The sequence below is a fragment of the Eleutherodactylus coqui genome, chromosome 2 (genome assembly GCF_035609145.1).
Source record: "Eleutherodactylus coqui strain aEleCoq1 chromosome 2, aEleCoq1.hap1, whole genome shotgun sequence".
NCBI classification, from domain to species: Eukaryota; Metazoa; Chordata; class Amphibia; order Anura; family Eleutherodactylidae; genus Eleutherodactylus; species Eleutherodactylus coqui.
Genome location: NC_089838.1, coordinates 12,850,981 through 12,878,533, shown reverse-complemented (window position 1 = coordinate 12,878,533; position 27,553 = coordinate 12,850,981). Strand labels below are relative to the sequence as shown.

General features: G+C 44.3%; 1 protein-coding gene across 1 annotated transcript; it reads right to left on the bottom strand.

Moving 5' to 3' along the window:
- Positions 1 to 889: 889 nt before the first annotated feature.
- LOC136610169 (polymeric immunoglobulin receptor-like) lies at positions 890 to 24,175 on the bottom strand. The gene is made up of 7 exons (XM_066589414.1): positions 24,108 to 24,175; positions 13,473 to 13,809; positions 12,917 to 13,252; positions 8,137 to 8,460; positions 6,457 to 6,780; positions 2,297 to 2,342; positions 890 to 1,023 (listed from the first exon to the last, which is right to left on the bottom strand). The coding sequence occupies exons 1-7, from the start codon at positions 24,153 to 24,155 to the stop codon at positions 1,014 to 1,016; spliced, it is 1,425 nt and encodes a 474-aa protein (XP_066445511.1). The 5' UTR covers positions 24,156 to 24,175; the 3' UTR covers positions 890 to 1,013.
- Between the last annotated feature and the right edge of the window lie 3,378 nt (positions 24,176 to 27,553).

Here is a 27,553-nt window from a genome sequence, read left to right as displayed (position 1 = left end):
GGGAGTGCCGAGGAAGCCCGGATCAGCGGCAGAGACCAGCAGTTGCGACCCGGACCGCAGCGGCTAGGTGAGTATTACTTTTTTTTTCTTTTCAGCATTCTTGCTCGGCTGAAAACGCAGCCAAAACGCTGGCATAAAGTATGCCAGCGCTGCTGAAACGGGGCAGAATCTGCTGTAACACAGCGTTGAAAAATGCTGCGTTTCTGCAAACGCCCTGTGTGAGGGAGGCCTAAGGCTGGTTTCACACGGTCTACAAATCGCACGTATGTGAAGCCCATAGTTTCCAATGGGTTCTTTCACATTAGCGATGTTTTGTAGGCGGCTTCATTGCGAGAATCGAAACACCGTGGCATGCTCTATACAGTCACAATTTGCTATGTTTTGTAGCCCATGTTTCCCTATGGAGCCTCTTTGTTTATCACATAAGACGAATTTTTGTGCAATGTGATGCGATTTTATCATTAGAAAGTCCTATTAACTTCCTCGCTATAAAATCGTGTGATTTTATCGTGGGCAGCAGCGATGCGATGCTACAGTTAAGGCCCAATGCACATGGGCGGATTTTTGCTGCAGAATCCGCAGCGGGCATCTGGCACCTCCACAGCAGAGAAAAGACAATCTTTACAGGTACACAGGGGGTCACCAGCCAGCACAGGGTCTGATTCCGCTGCGGGATCCTGCATTCGGCCCTTCCTAAGAAAAAAGCATCACTGACGCTACAAAATTGTCTATACATCGCAGCGATATTGCTGTCTCTCGTGTAAAAGACGCCTTAGGATTTTTAATACCAGGTCATCCCCCCCCCCCCCCCCCGTACCCTCACTCACTTTCCCATCGTTTGAGGTACATATGCTATGACTACTTATCTACTGCCCCCCCAGCGCTCCTCAGTAAAGCTACTGATATCCGCTGTAGGATTCGCTGCTGATGACGCTGTAGACTTCTGTATACTGAGTACAAAATGGCCGCCTTTACTCTACAGAGTTGTTTGCTTCTTTGGGGCTCCGTATAATTCATTCAAAGCTGCAGGGATATGTAATAACACACATTTGGTTAAACATAACAATTAGGAGCCTCACATATTAAAGCATAGGAAAACACAATCAACCAAACACGGGCATAGGTCAGCATGGACAAGAAGACCATCCTTTCTCTGAGACAGCTGTGATACATGTACATGAGTTCAATGTACCCCACCCACTCTAGTGGTGGTACTAGATGTTATCTAGGAGACGCAACAATATAAATTCTGAAAGTCACATAAAGAGAAAAACTGGAACTATTTATATAATTTGGGTTAACGTTACCCACTTGGTTGTCCCAGAAAGCTAATAGACCTCTTCAGAGAAAAAGAGAACAGCATGCCTCTTGATATCCAGGGCTCGGAGATATCAACAATGCATAAAGCAAAGGTTATAGAATATAGGCTGTTTGCCATTGACTGGGAGGCAGCTTGCAGCAGCAGAAACTTCCAGCTGGGGGATTTTATTCAATGGAGACCAAGCAAGGCTAGCTCCACCCTATTCCTATTCGGTAGGATATGAAGGATTCTTGTTTCTGTGATAGATTTCTACAAGAATGGTTTTAAGAATGACTAGGTGAAGATCTGAATAATAGGCGAAGCAGACCCAAAAAAAGGTGCTTGTAAATGTTATTTCCCATGTTATGAGAACTGGAGACTAAATCTGGGCGGCGGTGCTGCCAATAAGCTCGAATGCTTCACCTAGATTGGTGGGCATGAAATTTGGAGACAGGAAAGCCTGAGAAAACGAGCCTAGTGTACGGCACAATAGGGATTATTTTTCACAAATTCATATAAATAGATTAGTTTATGGTGAATTATAGAACGCCAGCATTAAAAACACACGTTTCAAGAAACAAGGGCTCTTCATCAGTTACAATGCGTTGGAGGTGGAAGAAACAGTGGTGAGGGTGCAAGGCTGTTCCTTGGAGGAAAATTTTGTATTATGTACCTGTCACAAGGATTGATATGGTGTCAGGGGTCAAGCGTGCGGCTACAGGAAACTTGAGGCGTGCCTGAGTCTCAGTGGCAAACCTGACCATTGGCATTAAAGCAATCCTTGCCACAGGTGCCTGATACAAGAACAGTTTTGCACCCTCACCACTGTTTTTTTTCACTTGTAGCCCATAACTGATGCCTGGAAACATGTTTTGATTGTACTTATGTGAATTTGTGAGCGCAGGTTTCGCTGTGTATCGGGTCCATTTTAAGAACGAAGAATGACAGATATACAAATGGTTTTTCTACATGTTTGAGTCTGGATACATTTATCACCTTCCCAAGGCTTCAGTTTGGAATGTTTGGAATCCTTGGAATCCATCTAGAAAAGAAAAACGAAGACATTTCGATATTAGCTTGTTTCCACCTTAATAATCAGGCCAAATTTAGGGAATCTGACATGTGTCACTTTAACGGTCCCTTTACACGCAAAGATAATCTTTCAAATGGCCAAACTATTGAAAGATTGAGCAATGTATTTGCATTAAGTGTTAATAGCCCTTAAAGGGGTTGTCCCGCACCGAAACGGTTTTTTTTTTTTTTCAATAGCCCCTCCGTTCGGCGCGAGACAAACCCGATGCAGGGGTTTAAAAAAAAACAAACGGATAGTACTTACCCGAATCCCCGCGCTCCGGTGACTTCTTACTTACCTTGCGAAGATGGCCGCCGGGATCTTCACCCACGGTGGACCGCAGGTCTTCTCCCATGGTGCACCGTGGGCTCTGTGCGTTCCATTGCCGATTCCAGACTCCTAATTGGCTGGAATCGGCAAACGTGACGGGGCGGAGCTACGAGGAGCAGCTCTCCGGCATGAGCGGCCCCATTCAGAAGGGAGAAGACCGGACTGCGCAAGCGCGTCTAATCGGGCGATTAGACGCTGAAATTAGACGGCTCCATGGAGACGAGGACGCCAGCAACGGAACAGGTAAGTGAATAACTTCTGTATGGCTCATAATTAATGCACGATGTACATTACAAAGTGCATTAATATGGCCATACAGAAGTGCTGAACCCCACTTGCTTTCGCGGGACAACCCCTTTAACACTTTATCATCTTCATTTGTATGTAAAATGACCTGCAGGAGTTGTTTGCAGAGCCCAGCGTGTGTTTAAACACCCACCCAGATGTGCAAACAGCTGCTGCACATTCCATTGTTCTCCTCCTGGCTGCCAGCAGATTGCATTGTTCTCCTCATGGCTAGTGTAAACAGGCCGCCGGGAGACCATGAAATGTGTTCATTGGCTGAACGATGGATTTTATGTAAAGTGTAATCCATCGTTTAAACAAAAAGTGTCAGATGCCCATGTTTACATGTAACGATTATTGCTGATTTTCGTCCATTTTGAGGAATTTTGAGCGATAATCAATGCGTGTAAAAGGGCCTTAATATAGAATAACTCTGATTTTGCATATCCAAGTGATTCTGACATTATTTTTTTACCACATGTTGTACTTCATTTAGGTGGTAAAAATAGACCAATAGAATCTGTGTAAATATATTAAAAGAGCCAAAATTGGAAAAATTGTAATTTTTTTCACATTTTCAACTGCAAATATGCGCAAACATATTGTGCGAATTTTTGATAAGATATATATTTCCATCCGTTTACTTTATTCTAGAAGCACATTGAAAAAACTTTAGTTTTTTTTAACCATTTAGGAGACGTACAAATGAAGATTAATTATTAACATTTTGAGGAACATTTTCTTTTCCCACACCAAGTCAAGATGGCAAAGGCTCACAGGTGTCAGAATAATAGATACCCCCACAAATGCCCCCCTTTTTAAAAAATGCACCTCTTATTGTATTCCCTCGGGGTGTTAGTAGTATTTTGACCCCATGTTTTTTTTCAGGAGTTAATGCAATTTAGAGGAGAAAGAATAACATTTCATATTTTTGCAAATATGTCATTTTAAAGACAGTCTTTTTTTTCTATAGTCACATGAAAATGAAAAAGGATTTGCACCCAAAATGGATCTCCCTGTTTATCCCCTGTTTAGAAACATACCCATTGTGGCCCTAATCTTATATCCATATGCACAACGGGGCCCAAACCGAAAGGAGCAGCCCGTTGTGTTTCAGAACAGACACTTTGCTTGGAGGCATTTTAGGCCCCATTGCACTCTTGTAGAACCCTTGAGCTGCCAACGATGGAGAACCCCCACAAATGACCCCATTTTCCAAACTAGACCCCTTAATGAATTCATCTAGGGGTATACTGCGAATTTTGACCCCACCGTTTTTGAATTAAAGGGGTTGTCCCGCGGCAGCAAGTGGGTCTATACACTTCTGTATGGCCATATTAATGCACTTTGTAATATACATTGTGCATTAATTATGAGCCATACAGAAGTTATAAAAAGTTTTATACTTACCTGCTCCGTTGCTAGCGTCCTCGTCTCCATGGTGCCGACTAATTTTCGCCCTCCGATGGCCAAATTAGCCGCGCTTGCGCAGTCCAGGTCTTCTCCTGTTCTCTATGGGGCTCCGTGTAGCTCCGCCCCGTCACGTGCCGATTCCAGCCAATCAGGAGGCTGGAATCGGCAGTGGACCGCACAGAAGAGCTGCGGTCCACGGAGGCAGAGGATCCCGGCGGCCATCTTCACAGGTAAGTATAGAAGTCACCGGAGCGCGGGGATTAAGGTAAGCGCTCCGGTGAGCTTTCTGTACGTCCCTGCATCGGGGTTGTCTCGCGCCGAACGGGGGGGGGGGGGTTGAATAAAAAAAAAACCCCGTTTCGGCGCGGGACAACCCCTTTAATGTAAGTAAAGCAGAAGGAAAAAATTATGATTTTCATTTTTCTGGACAATTATGTCATTTTGAAAACAGTTTCTTTGTACAGCACACAAATAAATGAAGACTTTCACCCCAAAATGGATCCCCCTATTTGTACCGTATTCAGAAACATACCCATTATGGCCCTAATCTGCTTACAGGACCCATGGCTCGGCCTATAATGGAGGGATCACCCTTTGGCTCTCAGGGCACAACTGAATAAATTCCAGTCCCCATTACTCACTTGTAGAGACATCAAGCTGCCAAATCAATAGAACACCCCCCACAAATGACCCCATTTTGAAATCTAGACACCTCAGCCCATTTATCTAGTTGTGCACTGAGCATTCTGACCCCACAGTATTTTGTAAAAATTATTATAAAGCATTTGAAAAATAAATAAAATTTAATTTTTTTCATAGATGTCACTTTCATGATAGTTTCCTTTGTTTCAAACAGGGAAAACTGGGGAGACACACCCCAATACCCCTATTGTGGCCCTAATCTGCTTACAGGACACAGGGCCAGGCCTCTAATGGAAGGAACACCCGTTGGATTTCAGGGCACAACTGAATAAATTCCAGGCCTCATTGCACAGAAAAAAATTTTACTTTCTAAAAAGATTGCTCTTTTTTGGTATTCCGTAAATCTTAGATAAAAGTAATAATGTAAGCTGTGTGGTATGTCCGAACCCAGGGGGAATTACGGAGGCTGGTTGGGAGGGGCTCATGGGGAAATAAAATCAGGTATCCCTCCTCCTCCCATGCTTTTTGGGGGGTATTTTTTGACCGGGCTCACATGATCGGATGTGGAATCCGCTTGCGGAGGCCTGCAGCGGATCCCAGCTGTGAGCCCGGCCGTGGCGCTGTGTACTGAGCGTAACTGCATACTCACATAGCCGGTCATGCGCAGCGCACTGTTTTTGATTGTTTGTTTAGATTTCCTACATCATCACTAAGTGCTGTAATGTTGCTGCGTATGGGCTGCAGGTTTATCTGCGACCGTAGAGCACAATGCGCTTTATGTTGCGGATATCTGCAGTAAAATAGAAACTGCTGCGTTCTGTTTTCTGTAAGTGGATTAGGTAATTCCTATCCGATCATGTGAGATCGGCCTATGGTAGATCGCTACCTTTTTATCACATGACTGGGGACCGCTCACTGTGGCCCTCGGTCACTGTTCCAGGCTCTTAGCTACCTTTGTTCGCCAGGAACAAGTAAATTTAAAATTTCCTGGGCCCTCCCCACCTTCTGTGGTGCGTCCGCCATTTTGCCAACAGACACATGCGCAGAAGCCACGGAAAGGTCCGCGGATAAAGATCCCATCTGGGGACAAATCCGGGGGCCATAGGTAAGTAATATCACCACTCCTCACAGATCTGATTATCCAATGGATCAGAAGACTAAGGACCGCATGCCCAGCCCTCCGTGAAATCTCCAGGCGGCTCTCGGCTACCTTTGGTAGCCAGGAGCAAGGAGATTTAAAATTTCCCGGGCAATCTTTGGATTTTATGGACCTAATGGACTCACTCACTAGATATGCTTGATAGGCGCCTCTATGGTATATACATCCTTGTTCTTGGGCACTCCAGATCCCCTTGTGAATATATAAATTCTAGATCTAATCAAAAATTATTTTCATGATCGTCGAATAAGTTACCATCTTCCACATTCAAACTGATTTTCTTCGTCTTGTCGTTGAACAGTCCCGGGATCTCCACACGACAGCAGTACGTTCCTTCATCCTCCTTCGTCAACCTTTTGATGGTCAAGGACACGTCTCCAGTTTTTATGTTCCCGATCAACTTGTATTTTTCGGACATAGTCCAGGACACTGCTTCGCCATCGGTCCAGACAATGCTGTTAGTACATCTAGATATTGGACAAGTGTCTTTCCCCCAGCACACAGGGGATGTGCCCTCACTGACATTGTATGTACAGGGTAATGTAATGGAGTCACCTGCGCGTCCAGAGATGACATCAACTGTGAATAGAATGGAGAGAAATTATATGATCACAGCCCATTGTACACAGAGAGTCTCTCCTAAATACATGCGGTGCCTCATGGAAGCACATGAATAGCCTATCGGTCTGTGATACGTATGGGTCGGAAGGGGGGTCGGCTCTCCTAAATACTGTCATACGCATGACAGACGCATGGCCATACCACTCTGCAAGCCCGGCGTCAGATCCCGACCAACGCGGAAAGGTAATCTGTCCACTCAAACATGTCCAAACTGCAGGCATCATGTTGTAGAGCAGGAGGAGCTGAGCAGAGCGATATATAGATTTATGGGGAAAGGTTCAGTATAATTAGTATTTTATCCATTTATATATTCGCTGATTCAGACCTGAACAGTCCAATGGGCGGAGCTATCAGTGATTGGAAAATGAATTTTATATAGCCCAGTACAAAAACACTCACGAAAAAAGGTACAAAGAACATGGCGTTTTTCATAAAAATGTATGGTACCACCTGTTACCATGCAGGGCGGCGCTGGGTCCCGCGGCCGGCGCGCGCCGCTTCGAGCTCGGCTTCGGCGTCCCGGAGCTGTGCTGTCAGGGATCTCCCGGCGGCGTGGAGCAGCCAGCGTGCTGCGGCGTGGGCGTGTCCGCCCGTAGGGTGCCGCCCGCTCTCATCCACCTCCCTTATGCAACAGTGGGAGAGTCGACTCCTCCCACTCTCCGCCCCGGGGCGGAGGCTTTTAGTTAAAAGGCTGGCAGTGACCTGAACTCACTGCCAGTTATTGGTTCTGCTAGCCTCTAGTCAGGTCTATTCTAGTCTGTCCTAGTTGCTTGTCAGCATCCTTTCGTTTGCCTGTGAGCTACACCTCCAGCCTTGATTCACCTAGTAGTTTTGTTGGTCTGTTACACCTGCCTCTTCTGTCGGCACTCTGTCCCCTGTTAGTAGTTCCATCCAGGTAGTCGCCAGGTCCCTAGCCAGCGCAGGGACTGCCGCCCAGTTGTCCGCCAGGGCCGAGGCAAGTAGGCAGGGACAGTGGGGTGCAGGAGATCAGGGCACCCCAACTGGCGCTCGGGGGGCAGAGTGCCGTAACACCACCCTAACTGCTGATTCACATAAATCTACTCTGCAGAATATAGTCTGCTGCAAAATTTTCAATGGCTTTCACTTATTCAAGAAATAGGTGGAATATTCAGCAATATCTACAATACAAGGAATCTCACTGCCACATGTGACACAAAGGGGCCCACTCGGGCTCTATTGCCCAAGCGCCTACATAAACCTGGAGCCGGCCCTACCACCCTGCTGCATCTATTCTATGTACAAAACACAGTAATATAATGGTGCTCTACAAATAAAGGATGCGAAATACTATACCGTTACGTATCTCTACACGGATTTCCTTCTTTAGATCGTTGAAAACTCCAGGGACCTTAACTCTGCAGCAGTAGACTCCACCATCATCCGCATTGGCCTCCTCGATGGTCAAAGACACGTTCCCCTTTGCTAAGTTCCCTGTTAATTGGTATCTTCTTGACTCTCTCCAGATCACGTCATCACCATCACTTTCAAGAATCTTATTGTAACATGTGAGCAGTCCGCAAGGGCCGTGACCCCAGCATGTTGAGTAAGTGCCGCTGTCGGTGTCATAGGAGCAAGGTAATACCAGTGTAACCTTCAATGACCCTCTCACAAGAGTGACTGCGGAAATAAAGGTACCGTAAAAAAGTAAAATGACATGTAGATAAAGCATTCTGTTTCATTTCTAAGGACATTTTGATTTGCCTTTAACTAGTGGATTTGGCCAAAACTAGCAAAATTCTTCCTAGAGGCTTGCACCATGTTTTCACCTTCCCTTGAAAAAAAATGGAAAATTGATGTTATGGATTGTGAGTGTGGACCCACTGTGCCAACCAATTTGTTTGGCTTTGGGCTAAACTTGAGGGCATTATCCTGTTGGCTCCCTAGTATTCACCCTTTAACCCCTGTACATGGATCTGGACTTCGCCGTGGAGAGCCGAGCAGGCCCCTACCTCTTGGAGTAGTCCTGGTGTGGTTGGCAGCTGACTCACGGTGGTCAGAGGTGAAAGGCACCATGCGCAACAGGCTGAATGGTAACCGGAAAACGGAGCAGAGTTGGGACAGACAGAGAACAAACGGATAGGAACAGGCGCAGAAATGAGGGCAGACAAACAAGGCAGAGAAAGGTGCAGACACACTAGTCAGAGACAGAGGACCTGTGCTGAAGTGACAGAAGCAAACATACACCAACACTCAGGCAAGGAAGAAGGATCCCCAGCTCAGCTAAATAGGCAGGTAATAGCACTGTGGAGTATTACCTCCTGCAGTGCTGACAGAAAGTATACAGCAGTTCATTAATACAGAGGGAGCAGGACAATGCCCACATTTGCCAGGAATAGCAAGAGGGTGGCAAGCATGAGTAACTGGTCTAACAAATGGTAAGCCTGACTTAAAAGGGTTGTCCAGTTGTAAATTATTGATTACCTATCTGCAAGACAGGCCATCAATAGTAGATCAGTGGGGATCTGTTGTCTAGGACCTTCACTTAAAAGCTATTCACCAAGCAAGTGTACTCGTGCACTGAGCTGATTTCTGCCAGAAGCAGACAGCTCTGCTCCCACTGCAATGATCAGGCTTGGTTTTACAGGCAAATTTCACATTGAAGTAATTCCAATTAAGGATGTTATACCTGTAATTCCAACCCTGAACACTGCAGAGGGAACACAGCAGTCTGCTTCCTGCTTGAGCACATGAGCCCAGCAAACAGCTGATCAGCGGGGGTCCTGAGCAACAGACCCCCACTGATCTACTATTGATGATCCTAAGGATAGGCCATTATTAGTTTACAACTGGACAACCTTTTTAAAGGGATTCTCCAGGACCATAACATTGATTACTTTTCAATGGAAATAGTCATCAGAGTTGGGATCACTGATGGTCAGACCTCAAGTGATTGAGATGAGTTGAAGAACAATGCACAACCACTCATTTGGACATGCCACTGTACCTAGATATGCAATGAAAGGGACTCAATGATTCTGTGAGAGTGTTAAGGACCGTTACACATGACCGGTCACATTAACCTTTCAAGCCTTGGGTTCCAAATTAGTTCATACCTGGATGCATCAGAGAGGCCAAAAACTATGATTTATAGTAATCAGCTGTCACAGATATGTAGAGATGGGCCGCGGCAAGTATATACAGCCCACTCTGCTTAAGGCGCGTACACACTGAAAAGTTTATTGACTGACTATAGTTCTAATACAGAAAATGAATACGTCATTAGTCACGGGGGTTAATCTCATTGGGTTAGAAAAAACATTAGAATCATGCACTGTTTAGTGAGAATATATTTATGTTCTCAAGCTTCAGCGTTATCTCGTCCTCCCTGGTCCTCCCTTTGTTATTCAACTCGCTGTAGTACAGTCAGTTCCCTTGTCCAAGTTTCTCCGCAGGTGTGGGAGGACTTTTCCTGATAAGAACTGTTGTCCAGACTTGGTTCTCATGAAAAAGAACAGAGAGAGACACATCATTACACATTGTACCGAATCTCCTGCTGTAAAGTTATTTCTGCTTGAATAATTGTTTCACTACACACAAGCTTATTTACATCTTATAATGCTCCATTTTGTATCTAGCGGCCATTTTGAGACAGATTCTTCCATTTTATGAGCCTGTACTTTCTCAATTCCCCCTAGAAACTCTCTCAAAATAAACGATACTTTATAACTTCTACTGGGCGGGGTAAGGTTTGCTTTCCCTATCTCTAGTTTATGATCTATGCCCTACCTATCATTGTTGGTCAGCTGTCCAAGGGCTAATCCCTTCCCCGACAACTAATCCTAACTAACTAAACGCGAAGACCTGATGGACACAGAAGGGATCTACAACATACATGCTACTCTATTCTAATGGCTGGGAGACTAGAGTGGTCACCCCTGTTTCTGCTGAGACAGATCCATAAGGGGACAAATCGCTCTGTTGTATTATAGGCATATAGCCATTGCCTGGGGTTTCCGCATCAACATACACGGGAGCAACAGGCACCATCTGATCTGTAAGCTTAGCACAGGAGCGTCTTATGCAGGGCACAATACAGACAGAAAGTAGCAGGAGTATGATAAGAGTAACCAGAATCCCTATTCCTATCTGCATCAAGATTTGTTTCCATTGTCCGGTCCATACAAACCACTCATCCCAGGGGTTAGTTATCCCAGAATTACGCTTCAGCTCTTCTGACAATGTGGCCAATTTCTTTATTGCGATAGTCACTTTACCTGTGGGGCCTGTATTATCTGGAATATATGTACAGCAAGTTTTCACCAATCATTTTACAAACACCACCGTTCTCGGCTAGCATCATATCCAGAGCCACTCGGTTCCGGAAAGCCATGGTGGCCGTGGGGCCCAACTGATCAGCAAGCCCTTGAAGTGCATCTCTTGTATAGTTCACGAACCTTTGTTAGTTGTAATATATATACAAACATTCTTATTGATGGTTACTATTCCAAACAGGGACTCAAATCCGGCCTTAACTTGATCCCTGGCTTTAAACTCATCTGGCACCCCCCCTTGGCACTCTGATTGCATCTATATATATACACATGTGGATCAAACCTGCCACCTGGTTTCAGATTGTGACGCTCGTCTGTAGGACCTGAGGTAAACTTCTTTACCGATGACAACTATGATGTCAAACATCAAACATCCGACTGACCTAGGAGTCTGTCAATCAACTGAGCCAAACAGACCAACGGCAGACATCATATAATAAATATGACACTTACCGGGCTGTGTGTGAGGTTGATCAGTCCTCTGGTCTGGCACAGTGGATATATGTTCTCCCAGTCCGATGTCGTCGTCCGATGAGTGACACAAGAGTCAAAAGTAAATCCTGCCGACTACGCCAACTGTTAAGGACCGTTACACATGACCGGTCACATTAACCTTTCAAGCCTTGGGTTCCAAATTAGTTCATACCTGGATGCATCAGAGAGGCCAAAAACTATGATTTATAGTAATTAGCTCTCACAGACATGTAGAGATGAGCCGCGGCAAGTATATACAGCCCACTCTGCTTAAGGCGTGTACACACTGAAAAGTTTATTGACTGACTATAATTCTAATACAGAAAATGAATACGTCATTAGTCACGGGGGTTAATCTCATTGGGTTAGAAAAAACATTAGAATCATGCACTGTTTAGTGAGAATATATTTATGTTCTCAAGCTTCAGCGTTATCTCGTCCTCCCTGGTCCTCCCTTTGTTATTCAACTCGCTGTAGTACAGTCAGTTCCCTTGTCCAAGTTTCTCCGCAGGTGTGGGAGGACTTTTCCTGATAAGAACTGTTGTCCAGACTTGGTTCTCATGAAAAAGAACAGAGAGAGACACATCATTACACATTGTACCGAATATACTGCTGTAAAGTTATTTCTGCTTGAATAATTGTTTCACTACACACAAGCTTATTTACATCTTATAATGCTCCATTTTGTATCTAGCGGCCATTTTGAGACAGATTCTTCCATTTTATGAGCCTGTACTTTCTCAAGAGCATCAGAGCCCTCTATTATGCTAGCCAACTGAGGTCACCTATGTTTGAGATCCACTAATGAATCATTGATAACCTAAGTACACCGAGCAATATAATACCAGAACCCTACTGGAAACCTAACAGACCCCATTATAAGTCAGTGGGATCTATTAGGATGTGTTAGGATCTGTTTGAAAACAATTCTATCCTACTGGGCAGGGCTCTATTAGGAACAGAAGCCATGACAATAGAGTGATTCGAGCTTTAGATGCCTCGATGCTACAGACAGTTGTGAGACACCTTGACATTAAAATTTTGGGCATTGCTGCCCAGTTTTCTATGAGAAGAAAGGATTGGTTAATCCAGGAGAGATTTTCGAAAACATTAAAAATTCCCATGACATTGGACATGACATCTAGGCATCGAAAGTGCTCAACAGCTCTCTTTATATGGTTGAGGTCATAGCCTGATTTTCACCAAGGGATGAAATACTGGACTATGTAAAGCCAGTTGGTCTTCTTGAAGTGAAAGAAAACCCTACCAGAGGAAGACCCTCTACATGGGATATTGCAATGCTCATAAAGTAATAAAAGAAATCCTACCATCTCGTATTTCCAGTTTTATGTCTTTTTTAATGTCGTTGAATATTCCTGGGACCCATATATGGCAGCAATAGGTCCCTTCCTGGTCCTTTGTCAGCCCACTGATGGTTAGAGATACATCTCCATTTGTGATATTCCCCAACAACTTGTATCTGTTGGATTCAGTCCAATCCACGTTGGCGCCATCAGTACTGAGAACCTTGTTATTACACTTGAAGATACTACAGCTACCTTTTCCCCAGCAAACCTCTCTTGGACCATCATCAGGTGTATATTTGCAGGGTAGAGTCAATGTATCATCTACTGACCCTTGCACAAGATTGTCTGGCATCATGGCTGTGGAGAGAATGAAATTTTATATAAGTCATGTCATGCTGGGATTGTGTAGGGGTTGTGTCCCAGTCTAAATAGCTAAGCCAGTGTCTCCAGTAAGTACAGCTGTCTAGGAATCTTGTCATGCCAACACACCTTTTTTAGGATGGCCCATTTTAAGAGCTACAAACAGAGATGCGTATTGGGAAAGCTGGATGGCCTACTCATATAGAAAATTACTTACGATGCTGTATCTCCACCTGGATCTCTCTCTTCAGATCAATCCCGAGACTTTCAATCTTCACGCGGCAGCAGTACACTCCCGAATCATCCAGGTTCACATCAGCGATGGTCAGGGACATTTCTCCATCAGTAATATCTCCTTTTACCTGGTATTTCATAGATTTTGTCCAGATCACTCTGCTTCCATTGACTGTGGCTACAGGAAAGTTGCATCCAGTACTTGAACAGGCTCCCCTTCCCCAACATGCAAGACTTGTATGATGGGTAATGGGGCTCACACAACGTAAAATCACGCTATCACCAACTAGTGCTGTGGTCCGATAGGCCGATACTAGCCCTACAAATGAGAAACAGAGAGAACATTAAATATTTACATCCAATCAAAAAGACTCTCCTTCCCCCATAATGATACCACATTCCCTCACTCCTTCTTTCAGCCAAAGAACAGCTTTGCATAAGTATGCTGAATAGTCTGAACACTGACCTGAAGGCAGACCAACATATGGAATTGAACAACACATTCCATCTCACCCAAATCACCAATCCTAATTTCTACCCTTTACAGACCAGAGCTAATGTGATGGACCAGTTTCAAGCACAGGTGGAGGAGCTATTAAATTTGGATAAACAATCTTTCAAAAATAAACAGAATTTATGGTATGCTGAAAGAAATGCCCTTGAGGAACTGTCCCGAAATCCCAACATTAACATTAAAGAGGCTGATGGGGGGGCACGATTGTGGTTCTAGATAAGGCATTATACATCAGAGAGGTGGTGTCCATGCTGTCTAATTCTCTTACATATATGTTTCACTACCAGGGAACCCCACTGGAAATTATTCCAAGGATCTGGACAACCTACTCGCTAGAGGTCTTACTCTTGGGGTGATTAACCCTAAACAGTGCAAATTCTTTGGGGAAGATCATCCTATTTGTCCCATATTTAATGCCCTCTCCAAAATTCACAAAGATTGTTTTCCTCTCAAATTTAGACCTATTAAAGGGGTGGTCTCGCGAAATCAAGTGGGGTCATACACTTCTGTATGGCCATATTAATGCACTTTGTAATATACATCGTGCATTAAATATGAGCCATACAGAAGTTATTCACTTACCTGCTCCGTTGCTAGCGTCCCCGTTGCCATGGTTCCGTCTAACTTCGGTGTCTTCTTGCTTTTTTAGACGCGCTTGCGCAGATGCATCTTCTCCCTTCGGCTGGTCTTGGAAGCATCGGAGTTTTGGCTCCGCCCCCTTTTCGCGTCATCGCGTAGCTCCGCCCCCGTCATGTGCCGATTCCAGCCAATCAGGAGGCTGGAACCGGCACACGTCATGGGGCGGAGCTACGCGATGATGCGTACAAGGGGGCGGAGCCAAAATGCCGATGCTGCCGAGCGGAGCCGAAGGGAGAAGAAGGGAGAAGACGGATCTGCGCAAGCGCGTCTAAAAAAGCAAGAAGACACCGAAGTTAGACGGAACCATGGCAACGGGGACGCTAGCAACGGAGCAGGTAAGTGAATAACTTCTGTATGGCTCATATTTAATGCACGATGTATATTACAAAGTGCATTAATATGGCCATACAGAAGTGTATAGACCCACTTGCTTTCGCGAGACCACCCCTTTAATGCCAACAGGGGGTCCCTCTTTGAAAAATTATCTCAGTGGTTGGATGCCCTGCTTTACCCATTGGTCACCTGGGTTTCGGGCTTTCTCAAGGATACTAAATTTGTTCTGCAGGTTCTTGATAAATTACAATGGAAGGAGCACCACAATTGGATAACCTGTGACGTACAGGCACTATACTCTTCCATACCACACGAAAGGGCCCTTCTAGCAATCAGATATCATTTGGACATTTTCAGTAACTATTCTTGGGATCAGAAAGAAGATATTATTATGGTGACTTCTGTTTTGCTAACACGCAATTTTTTCTGGTTTGACAACAAATCTTATTTACAATTATGTGGATGCCCTATGGGCTTTTCCCCCTTCGTTGGCAAGTCTATACATGGCATGGTGGGAGGATTGTTTTTTGTACAATTCTCGTAACATTTTTTTGGACAACGTCATGTGGTATGGAAGATACCTTGATGATATAATCATAATTTAGGATTCCCGGTCATCTTCTCCACATAATTTATTCCATTATTTAAATGATAATAAGGAATCAGATCTTCACATGCGCACAACATGACAAGGAGACAGAGTTTTTAGATCTATGTTTAATGGGAAATTAAACTAGTGAGAGAGTAGAAAACAAGTTGATGCCAAAAGTTGTCACCCTACACATGTGACTTCCAATTTACCAACTGGGGAATTCATTAGAGCCAGAAGGGCCTGTGCACAACAAGCTGATTATACGCAAGAAGCTAGAAACATCCCCAGCAGGTTCCTCCAGCGGGGTTACCCAGCACTCACCATTCAGAATGCACGCCTCAGAGTGGAGAACAAATCCAGGGATTTCCATCTATCACATGCCAGCCACATTGAGGGATGATCCATTCTTGGCCTTTTCGACCCCTTACTCTAGAAATCTCTCTGCTATCGTTAAGATAGTACGCAACAATTTACCCATTTTGAGCCAAAACGACTCCCTTGCACGCAATCTGGATGGTGGCATCAGATTTGTGGCAATGAAGTGCCAACAATTAACAACAAACTTACACACAATACGCAGAATATATCAAATCTAAACTGGTTAAATCTAAGGGGCTGCTTTCGCTGTGGAAATAGGGATTTGCAGCCTATGTAAAAGGATTGTACAAACTAAAAGGTTTACAACGACTAATCCCAAATATGACATACATTAGTTCCTCAACTGCAACTCCACCTATGTGGCGTATCTGATTTTTTGCAATCTGTGTCAATTACACTATGTGGGATGCAAGTCGAGGAGACTCAAAACTAGGATTTCCTCCATCACCAGCAATAGCCTAAATAGAGGGGTCCGGCCCCTATCAGGCGCTGCCTGACATTTTGTCGTAGATCACGCTGGTGATATTGCACAATTGCAGGTGATCGGAATAGAAAGGGTGTTTAAACCCACAAGAGGAGGCAAGTGGCAAAAAAAACGTTTAGCAAGAGAAACCTTTTGGGTTCTCAGATTAGACACAAGGGCTCCGAAGGGTTTGAATTATGGAAATGGTCTACTCTACAATTATTGATTATAGGTTTCATGCCTAACTTCTGTCTATTCAGATTTAATTTTTTTTTTTTTGGTAGGCTGTTTGCTGGGGATTGCTATGGATATTGCTATATCAATGCTTTGCTTCATTTCTTTTCCAAAAATTTTTTGTTTAATTTTTTGGTCGATTGCATGCTGGGATTTGCAATGGACATTGCCATATTAATGTTTTTTGCTTGTTTTTTTTCCATTTTTCTATTCCTTCTACAACTGATATACATGGGGTTGAATTGACACAAGATGGGAGTCATTTACATACATGATGTTCCTTCCTGTGCTTACTTATAGACTAGATGTGCATTTGTTCAGTATGCTATGAATAAGGCAGACGTTCTGCCAAAAGTTTGAGGGACCTGTGTGCACGTCAAGTTTTATCTTATTCTTTGGATGCTGAATACAAAAAATTTTCACCATTAAACATATATATTAGTTTGGGTCTGAAATCATCCTGCTAGGATGATCCTGTAGGTAGGGCAATATTAGGAGTCCTGCGGAGGTATGTGCCCGGGATGCTGAGTGCCTGATGGAAGGAGGGCACAAACATGCCACACTGCCTTGGGCAGGTTATTTAGACACGGCATTAGGGTAGCAAACGGAATCTTTTTTTTTGGTGAAGGAAAGTTTTAACCTTATTTCCACCAGTGGATGCAGAACATTTGGTGTCCCAAATGTTGGGCCAACCATGAGACACGGCACATTCTTTCCTTGATTGTAGGGGGGGGGGGGGGGGGGGAATTGTTCCAACCTTAATTTCAGAAATTTTGGGGTGGTGTCATTACATTTTACCCCCAGCATGAAGTTTAGAAACACCCCTATCAGTAGATATAACAGTATGTAGCTATAGGGGGTGCAGAGGTAGTCGTCGCAGCCAAGTTCCTCTGCCATATAATATGATACATGTGTAGTGGCGCAGTGGGTACTACAGAACACTAGAAGCACACTTGTCCTGTCTTACCTGTCTGTATGCCGTCCATGGATACAGAAGGTGCTATCTGTGGGGGAGACCCTGTGTCTCCCATTTTGCTCTAAGCAAGAGCTCATCACTGACATCAGCTGGCCTCTCATTGGCTGATAGTCAGGTTTAATCCCACTGGTGCAGAGTCCAAGGGTGGGAAACACACATACAAGTCCCTATGCAAGTGGGCAGGTAGTGAGAGAAGTGATAATAGGAAGTGAAGTAAAGCAGTTAGCAGACTCAGCGAGGAGAGCGTAAGGAGAAAGTTGCAGTTCCGTAGTCGGCGAGGAGGAGTATTCAGCGAGTTATTCTCATCCAAGGTTGAGTGTGGTGCAAAACCCGCTCCCTTGTTATTCCACAGCAGAGTTCCAGAAGACCCTTTCAGAGGTGCATCTTCATCAAAAACTGTGTTACAGCTGCCTGGTGAAATCAAAGCCAGGATCAGCATATTGTCACTAGCCCCTCTGCTTCAGAAAAATACCTTCAGTTATAGTAAACTCCAATCTGTTCATCTAACTTCACTAGTGGGGAAAATTGTCTAGTAATTCAGTCTTCAGCTAAATAATAGAGAGAGAGTTGAAAATCAGAGAATCAAATCAATCTTACTGTATCCTGCCTGTCTTATATTGCATCCTTGTTCACCTGAGATAAGGCCATCCACAGAAAGTTGTAAAGTTGTAAAGTTAACCTGTTGTTTACTGATACCAAAGTTAGTAAAACTGCTCACTCTCGGTTTACAAAACTATACTGGACTGGTCTCTGTTATTTCTGCGTCATCATCATCCGGAAGGTCCAAATAAAGTGTGGCATTACCGTGACAACAGGATGCCTTTGGCCATACCAACTGTAAGTGCATTGGGGCGTTACACATGTATTATAAGTGGCACATAGTAGGTGGGGGCATTGCTCTCTACCATACTGTTTTATGCTAGATTTTCTGGTCACAAAGTTGGTGGCTGTTATGAACTATGTCATCTCATGGCTCCCTGTTAGCTGTCTTGATGGTCAGTGTTCCTGTGTTCTCCGCTGCTCCACTGTTTTCTGTGTGGACCCAAACCACCTGCACCGTCTGTTTTTTTTCTGCTCCCGGGTTCCTAGTGCGGTGTGCCTGGTCCTGGTCTTTGTTTTATTAAAGTCAACGTCCCTAAGAATTCTGCTGCATCCGGCCTGGTCATCTCTGATGGTCTCACCTCGAAGGGGACCACAGCCTTGTCTTGCCCCGCTTTCAGGACCATGAAGGTGATTACCTGCCGGGGTGCCGCAACACCCTGACTGGTAATCACTCAGTGGCACTGCTGTGGGATGCACACAGTGATGGCAGTGTGTGCAGCCAGGATTTTCCTCCCCTGACCTCTCCTCTTTGGTTTTGCAGGAGAGGAGAGGCGGCGTCCAGCCACACACACCTCCGCCCACAGAAGCACAGAGAAGCAGCAGTGCTTTAAAGACAAGAAGGAAGCAAGTATATCGATCTCAGGGGGGCTACTATGGGGATCACTTCTCATACTGGAGCCGATATAGGGGACACTATTAGTAATAGTGTCCCCTATATCAGCCCCAGTAATAGTATTACTACTGGGGCCAATATAGGAGGCACAATTACTACTGAGGCCACTGTGGGAGGTCATTATTACTACTAGGACTGATATAGGGGACACTATTACTACTGAGGCCACTCAGCTTGAGGTATGCTGTGGCAAATTATGCAGCTTTTCCGCATTCAAAAACAGTCAAAATTTGCACCATTGGTGTAGATTTTAATTGGAAATCAGCCACGTATCCGCAGCTGATTTCATACTATGCGGCACTTCTAACCTCCTCCGAAGGCCTCCAACAATTAGTGCTCCCCGGCTTCCGCCTCCCAGCGAGCTAGTCAGTTGTGGCACCACTGGTCAGGTGAAGTCATTACAGGCCGCATATATATATATATATATTACACTCAAGTTCAGCACTATGGGGCAATTCCAGCAACCTCATTCGTTCTGATTCACAATTTTAGCAACCTGATTGGTTGTTTGGCTTGTCTGATTCAACCTGATTGGTTGTTAGTGCCGAACTTGAGTGTAATATAGATATATGCTTACAGGCCTCTGGGAACCGGAAGCCAGGGAGCGCTGACAACGGTCAGCCTTTGGAGAAGGTGAGGTGAAGCGCTGCATAGTATTTCCAGTCAAAATCCGCACCAATGCTAAGGATTTTGATTGTTTTTTGGACGCAGAAATACTGTGAATTTGCTTCCTGTCTCTTATATAATGATGGAGCTGAAATCATGTTGTGGTAAGCCCCGCCCCTGACCCCACCTCTCTGTCCCGCTTTGACCCTGGGAAAATCTGGTGACTTTAGAAAATATAATGTCCTCCCTGCCCCAAGAGGAGGTGGGAGTTCAGTGATTGCATGATTTCCATAGATCCTAGCAGCAGCACAAATGTCATTGCTTTGGTGTTCAGACTCATCTCCATGTTAATTTAGTAGCATCAGTCACTATTGCTGGACATAGAGTTTTACAAGTTTTCGGCCAGCAGCTCCGCCATAAACACACACGCTTGGATCAGCGGAGCATAAGCTGGTTTATCTCCCATTGAACACCAGATTGGGCATGGTTGGATCTTGCATATTAGATTATAGGGTTTCCAAGGCAAAGGTTTTACAGGGTAGGTCACCAGGTCTTTCCCTAACCCTCCCCATTTTTCCGGGTTTGGGATCGGAGTATATGGATGACTCCTACATCGCTTGGCGCAAAACCGAAAAACATGGAGGGAGCTTGCCTTCAGGGTCGTGAACGACTAAATAGCTAACAACATATTAGATTATTGATGGATTTTGCAGACGTGAACCCATCATCATGTATATTTCATGGCTTCATACAACCAACAAGCCTTAGGACATCACCCATAGAAGTCCATGGGATTGCACTGCGCCTCTATGTGCCTCTGGCTCCATAAGGAGGTGTACAGCAGTTTTTTGGGTACATTCCCTCATATGTCATACCAGAGGTATATTCTTCCCTAGAGGTAGGAGCGTAGCTAAAGGCTCATGGTCCTAGGTGCAAAAGTTTATCTTGGGGCCCCCCAACTTCTCTTCATCAGCAATGATCTAAGTAATATGGTGCTATAGGGAGGTGCCATTTGTCGGCTCTGTCATATGAATCTGCAGAGACTCTTGCTTTTCAGAGGATTAGAACATGTTGCAATTTTACAGCACAAACAACAGTGTACAATCAGCAAAAGTTGTGAAAGTCTCTGGCAATGACTTCCCAACATTTTAGAGCACTTGGAAAGCATGCAATATTTTTTTCCACTATAGGCAGCAAACATTCAAAACACATTTGCTGTACAGTCGTGGCCAAAAGTTGAGACTGACACAAATTGTGGTTTTCACAAAGTTTGCTGCTTCGGTGTTTTTATATCTTTTAGGTCGCCTGCAGATGGCCGGGTTAGATCCCCTGCGAGACCGGCCCGCGCCCCTGCAGGGACTGAGGCTCTGTGATGTACTGGCTGCCGCCCAGCCAGCGCATGCGCAGAGCGAAGCCAGAGCGCCAGGAATTACATTTCAGAAATAGAGCATGACGCGATTTGTTTTCCACGTGTATTTTCACAGCCGTCTACATAGAATTGCGTTTTGTAATGCAATCCTATGCAGGCGGGCACGGACGGAAATTCTGCGGTAAAATCCCGTGTGCAGGGGCCTTAGTCAGAGGTTTCTATCGTTACTGAAGTACAATTATAAGCCTTTCATAATGTTTCAAACTTTTTTTGAAAATACATAAAGTTTAGGCAAAGACTCACTATTTCGGCTGCCTTCACATCTGCGCTGGAACCTCCATCCAGAGGATCCATTGTAGATCTGGCACAAAATACTGGAAGTAACACTGCCGATGTGAAAGCAGCCTTACGGTGTTAACCATTATTTTCCAAAACTTCTGCCATTTGCCCTGGCACGCTGGATATCAGCTTCTGGGCAAAATCCAAATGACAGCAGATATAAATGGGATTGCGATCTAGGAAGTTTCTTGGCCAGGGACTGAAAGTTTCAACTTTTGTTCACAGAGCCACTTACTTATCACTTTTGCCTTGTGACGAGATGCTCCATCTTGCTGGACAAGGCATTATTCATCAGCGCATTGCTCCTGTATGTTTGGGAGAAGCACAGCTCTACTACATCTATCCTGATCCTCCACACATCACACACACAGCTGTGCTACATCCACATCCATCCTGAGTCCCAGACATCACATACGCAGCTCATCCAGCAGAGAAGGGATGACAACCAGCACAGCAGACTCCTGGATACAGTGATCTATCCCTGCTCATATGATCTCTGACTCCACTCACACAGGTGAGCACATGATGGTGATGTCATCACAGGTTCTGGTAGCTGCTGTCGGCTTACCCAGTATAAGGTACTTTCTACCAAACTCCAGAATAGCGCCTCCCACAGCAATGACATCACCATAGGTCCTTCAGCCCGCCGGATCTCTGTGCTGGCGGTAGGTCAGTGCCTTCTGTCAGGACCCCTAAGTTGTGTCTAAGAGAATAACGACTTAGTTGTATTCTCATCTTGTTATTTTTGTCCTCCCCTTCCAAGAGCCCTAACTTTGTTCTTCTGTCAGTCCGGCTCTGTGATTTATATATGCTGTAAGACCTGTAATGACATCACCGTTATGTGATCAGGGGGTGGGATGATGTTGTCACCAGGGGCGGAGCATGAGAAGCACCCACCCACAAACTAGTGGTCGTTAGAAGTTTGATATTAGTCTGCATGCTGAGGAATGGGTGCATTACCCACTCTCTTGCATTAGCACAATAGTAAGTATATGGCCATTTTTTGTGTTTTTTTTATGTCCCTTACTTATTTTTTTGGTGTCAAGAACAGTAGCAAAGAAGCCACTTCTATCCAAGAAAAACATCAAGGACAGACAGACATTCTGCAAGAAGTACAGGGATCGGACTACAGTGGACTCTTAGGTTGCTTTTCATCCATGGGAGTGGGCTCAATCACAGCCTAACGGCACGACCATGTATAAAGAAGAGGATCTAAATATCGTCCAGGAGCAACTTCTCCCAGCCACGAGGAGCACATTGGTGGTTGTTCAGCTGATAGCTGTTAAAGGTGGGTGGAACCTTAAGGCTTAGCTCACACAGGGTAGATTTGCCAAGGAAATTCCGTCTGGGATATTGCTGCGGCAAATCTGGCTACGGCTGCTAATCCTATGCTTAGCCAGCCATATGGACAAGATTTGTCAAAAATCTCATCCACATGGGACGGCCAATCTGTCGCGGAAAAGCTGGCTTCAGCCAGTGGTGTGACGCGTTTTTTCCGGCCGCAGCATGTCAATTTTTTCTTTCCTTTGCGGCTGTGCTCTTTTCTATGGGAGCGCCGTCCAGGAACAGAAAAGCATACGGTCAAGCCGCTTTAAGACCCGCAGCTAAGTGCCGCAGATTTTCGAGCTGCGCTTTCTGAGAGGAAATCTTGCGGTTTTGCCGCAGCAATTTCCGGTGGGATTTTGCCCTGTGAGAACCCAGCCTAAGGGCTTACTTACAGGGGTGTATTGTTACTGCATATTACGTGGTGATAAAAGACCATTGACTTCTCCTGAGCCACTTCTACCTGCGTTTTCTTTTTATCACTGGTCACCCGGGTGGTGGCTGAGGTTATATGGGAGGACTATTTGCATTCACTCCTTCAAGCAGTTATTCGTCTGATAGATCACCCAGGTGTACAAGTACCTGTAGTCCATTCTTTACGTTTCCCATTGCTTTTTATTCCACTCATGGCCTCAGCCCAAAACCTGCATCAAGAACTGCAGCGTTTCCACCCCCAAATAAAACCCTCTATATAAAACAACCTAAAGGGTACTTTCACACAAAAATACCGGGCGGGTTGCAACCCTAATCATAGGACAAAAATGGCAGAATTGGGGATTTTTATTCTCTGTAACCTGCAAAAAAAACACAAAAACTAATAAAAGTTGTACAATAGATACCTAAAAATGCTACCAATAAAAACTCGTCATGCAAAAAACAAGCCCTTATACGGCCGTGTCAATGGAAGTATATATATTTTTAAAAAAGTTAGGGCTTTTGAAAAGTGGAGATGAAAGTCCTCCAAAACTCGGTGTCCTTTTTCCAAAATAGCCTGTGTCACTAAGGGGTTAACCCTTGTATTTAGATGGTGAAATCCGCAGCATAAATAGGCGAGATAGATTTAAAATCTGCAGTTTCAAAAATGCTGTCCATTTGATACAGAAATGTTCCAGTCCATTTTCAGGAGATTTTGGACATCTTCCCCCATTGCTTCTACTGTAAATGCTGCAGAACCTCCGACCCATGTGGAGCCGACCTAAGGGTGGTAGTTTACCTTGAGGAGCCTCTTGCTTAAAGGTTCCCTTAATATATGTCTTATTACATTGAAGCTCTCTAGTATCTAACTATCCATCCACATTGATGCCATAAAAGACCCGTCCGCCTATAGCCATAATGCAATGCTTCCTTGGCTCTTAGCCGGAGTTAGGAGGGCCAGCACGGACAGCAGTAGTGCGTACATCCCCATCGTGTAGAATACCCTGCAGCTGCTGGAAGGTAGATATATACCAGGAAAGGGAAGGTGCACCACAGGAACACGATGGCATCATTGTTAAATATTTAACATGGAGATAACGGTTCAGCAAATACAAAGCAGGAGACAGCTGGCTTCAATCCAGAGAAGTTGGGAAAACTTAGTCCATGTAAACACATATTAGAGCCAAAAGCAAAGTCCCCCTTATACGGGGGCAGCCATCATTCAGATAGTCGCTAAGAAAAGATGTTGTCGAGTACAACTTTTGATCGACCAGTGACCTTTTTTTTTGTGAGGCGGTGCAACTTAATTGCTCATCACCCTGCCGTGGTCTTGTGTACACTGAACAATTAGGCCCAATGTGCACAGGCAAATTCAATTTGTGGAATCTACACATGCCGTGGACATGAGGCATTACACTGTGCACCAAATAGTGGTCTGTAGCTGCGATGCCCTCTTTCTTCAGACACCCATCATTGCCAGCAGGAACGCTTCTACCGTGGCACTTCTGTGGGATCAGACCAGTTTTTACTCCCCAAGCACATGAATAAACCTTAGATGCTCATGGCCTGGGCACCAGATCACTAGTTGACCTTCTTAGAAATCACTTTTGGTAATATTTACAATTCAAGGGTACATATACAGTAGTGAAGAAAAAAATTAAAAGGAATTAAAGCACAAATTATAACTCATTTCTATAAATGTATTGAAAATACTTTTTCCTATTAAAAAAAAACCCTGACATCTGTGCATTGAGTCAACCAACTTCTGGCACCTCTGCGCAGGTATTCCAGTCCAGGAAAACGGTTCTGCATGCTGCAGTTTTTTGGTTTAAGCTTTTATAGTCTTTTCTTGTGCAAAGTCTTTTTCACATGTGCTGCTTAGCCCAATCCCTCCCATTCTGTATGTGCTTTTTAAAATTTTTCTTCCCCAAATGTAGGACTTTGCATTTCTCCTTGTTAAATACTATTCTGCTAGTCTCCCACTGTTCAAGCTTTTCTCGATCCTTTTGAATCCTCTCTCTTCCCTAGTGTTAGCTATCCCTCCTAGCTTTGTGTCCACGGCAAATTTGATCAGTTTCCCCATCAATTCTCTCCTCCAGATCATTTATAAAAAGGTTGACCAACCCTGGGCCCAGGACAGAGCCTTGTGGTACCCCACTTGATACATTCTCCCACTTGGATATGCAGCCATTTATGACCACTCCGAGTACGATCACTCAGCCAGTTGTGAATCCATCTAACAGTTGCCTTGTGAATCCCTTATTTGGTCATTTTTTCAATAAGTATGGTATGAGATACTTTGTCAAATGCTTTACTAAAGTCAAGATATACTATATCCACTGCATTTCCCTGATCAACCCAGTCTTAGATTGTCATAGAAGGCATTTAGATTTGTCTGGCATGACTTGTTACAACCCCATGCTGGCTCTGGTTAATTACTCCATTTTCATCCAAGTACTTGCTTACATGATTAATAATTTGTTCAACGATCTTTCCCGGTATAGAAGTCAGGCTCACAGGCCTGTAGTTTCCTGGATCCACCTTCTTCCCTTTTTTGAAGATGGGGACAACATTTGCCCTTTTCCAATCTTCTGGGACTTCTCCTGGTCTCCAGGAATTTTCAAAGATTATGGCGAGTGGCTCAGCAATTACCTCCGCTGCTTCCTTTAGTATTTTAGGATGCAATTCATCTGGATCTTGAGACTTGAATTCATTTAAGTTAGCCATGTGTTCCCTCGCCATCTCTCTGCTTACAGATAGCCTGCATTCTTTTATTTCCCCAATAGCACAGGGAAAACCAGTTGATGTTCCATCTACTTTGAGAGAAAACCGATACAAACCAGGAATTTAAAAAGTTCTGCCTTTTCATCATTCTTAACCAATTCACCATTTTCATCTTGTAAGCATCCAATAGCATCTTTGACTTTTCCTTTGCATTTGACCCCCCCCCCCCCCCTCCCAATCCTTTAATTGCTTTTGGCCTCTGTTGCAAGCCTCAATTCATTATTAGCTTTAGCTTCTCTGACACTTGCTCTACAGTTTCTGCAGATCACATTATATTCTTCATTAGATATTCCCCCCTCTTTCCATTTGATAAACATATTTTCTTCCTTTTTAACGTGTGCAAATCCTGTGTTCATCCATCCTCGTCTTTTTAAATGCTTCCCATTTTTCCTTTTAGGGATTGCTAATGATTGTGCTTTGAGAATCTTATTTCGCAATATTTCCCAACCTTCTTGGACATTTGTCAATTGAACATCCAGGCATCGGATTCTTCCTACCCTCTTTTGAGTTTATTAAAAACTAACTTTCTGAAATCTAACCTTGAGGTCTGAGTTTTCTCAGGTAATTCCCCATTTTTATCCAAAATTCAAGGCTAGCATGATCACTGCCTCCTAAGGTCCCAGCCACCCTTACTTTCTCAACCATTTCCTCCCTGTTGGTAAGAATTAGGTCCAAGATAGCAGATCCCCTTGTTTTCTCTTCTACCTTTTGGAAGATAAAGTTGTCAGCAAAAGCGGATAAGAATTTGTTGGATCCATTACTGTTACCTGAGAGAGATTCCCAACAAATGTCTGGATCGGTAAAATCTCCCATAATCACTAGATCATGCTTTTTTGAGAGCTTGGCCACCTGATGAAGAAAGAGTTCATCAATATCTTGTGCTTGTCCAGGCAGCCTATAGTAAACGCCTACAATGGTGTCCTTTCTGTTTTCGCCTTGTATTCTTACCCAGTTACTACAGCACTCCTATGTTCCGAAGCATTAATCTCAGTGGAGATGAATGTTTTCCTAACATACAACGCAATAGCTTCTCTTTTTTAGGTCTCTTTCTTATGAGAAAATAAAATTGTATCCTTCAAGCCAGTTTTCCTGATGCCTATGGCATCATATTTCTCTTCCTGTGATAGGAGCTCCAATCCTCGTTTGTTTCTCATGCTCTGTGCATTTGTGTAAAAACAGTTTAGTTTGTGATCGGTGTCTCTTACTCTTCTACTTCCCTTCTGAATTTTTTGTCTTTGTTCTTTCTTTCCACTTCTAATAGCGAGGTTCTTAAATGTAGTAATTAGCTGAATATTTTTACCTGGCCTTTCACTTCCCCTTCCCATATTGTTCTAGTTTAAAGCTCATCTAATGAGTGAAGCAAGGTGCCCACCAAATATATGCTTACCTGTTTTTGTAAGGTGCAGCCTGTCTCTAGCAAGCAGTCCATCATATAGGTAATTCACTCCATGGTCTAGGAATCCAAATCTTTGCTGATCGACGTAGCTAGTTCACCTCTAGAATCCTGTTCCATCTTATTCCATGGCCATGCACTGGGAGGATGGATGAGAAGACCACCTGTGCTCCTAGTTCCTTCACCTTCTTCCCAAGGTGTTCAAAGTCTCT

Bases quoted from the DNA above. Each gene is read 5' to 3' on its own strand.
- LOC136610169 (XM_066589414.1), bottom strand. From the start codon at position 24,155: ATGGGGATGTACGCACTACTGCTGTCCGTGCTGGCCCTCCTAACTCCG. The intron at 8,461-12,916 runs GTAGGATTTCTT...TTATTTCCGCAG, and splicing joins AAAACTGGAAATACGAGATG to TCACTCTTGTGAGAGGGTCA. The intron at 2,343-6,456 runs GTAACTTATTCG...TTTCTTTTCTAG, and splicing joins CAGTTTGAATGTGGAAGATG to ATGGATTCCAAGGATTCCAA.